General features: G+C 48.4%; 1 protein-coding gene across 1 annotated transcript in view; it reads right to left on the bottom strand.

Annotated features, from left to right (window-relative positions):
* The window catches only part of LOC117948301 (metabotropic glutamate receptor 6-like), a 16,548-nt gene that overhangs the window by 636 nt on the left and 15,096 nt on the right, over window positions 1-816 (bottom strand). Inside the window, exon 11 of the mRNA XM_034877888.1 lies at window positions 172-403. Within this exon, the coding sequence (XP_034733779.1) occupies window positions 172-403 (232 nt within the window). The remainder of the gene's footprint in view (window positions 1-171; window positions 404-816) is intronic.

Raw genomic sequence — 816 nt, 5'->3', positions numbered from 1 at the left:
TAGGAGAAGAAGAAGAACGGGATGGTTTGGTTTACGAGAAGAAGAAGAACAGGACAGTTGGGTTTAGGAGAAGAAGAACAGGACGGTTGTTTTTTTGGGGTTAGGGTTAAAGGGCGCGTGCATCCGTGAGCACCCACGGAGGAAAACATAATCGGCGCCTATGGACGAGACTGACGTACAGTTTCGGATGTGCACCCCCGACGTCTGGTTTCTTTATTTCAGCGCTCGGTAAGAACATAGAACGAACGCTGACCTTCTCCGTGGACTGGGCGGTGCCGAAGAAGATCGGCACGAAGGCGAGCCAGATGATGCAGGTGGTGTACATGGTGAAGCCGATCGGCTTCGCTTCGTTGAACGTCTCTGGAACGCCACGGCTCTTCACCGCGTACACCGTACACGTTACCTAGCAACAGGAAGGATGCAGGTTACCTACCTGGGAACACAGAGACAGCACAGCCTCACACACCTCAAGCCCGTTCGCCGTCAATGTGACGTTAGACGGCGAGTTCACGCAAAACAAAAGCCTAAACACGGGTCAGCTGCTCAGTCAGAAACCTGGATTTACTAGAGCTGCTCGGCGTTACGGTTGATTTTTTATTCTTAGGGTGTCACGATTCTCCAAATCCACTATTCGATTTGACTTTCGATTTTAAGGTTACGATTCAATTACATTTTTGATTTATTTGTTTTTCAGCAGTGATGACAACGCAAAGAAGGGTACTTTATGTTAACAGTTTGAGCATTTGAATGCACCATGAGTTTAACGAGGTGCACATGAATGCACCATGACTGTGTCTTTAGCTGCATGCTAACAGC

Source organism: Etheostoma cragini, chromosome 7, assembly GCF_013103735.1.
Source record: "Etheostoma cragini isolate CJK2018 chromosome 7, CSU_Ecrag_1.0, whole genome shotgun sequence".
Lineage (NCBI taxonomy): Eukaryota > Metazoa > Chordata > Actinopteri > Perciformes > Percidae > Etheostoma > Etheostoma cragini.
Note: the sequence above shows the minus strand (reverse complement) of the source record. Positions and strands in the feature narration are given on the sequence as shown.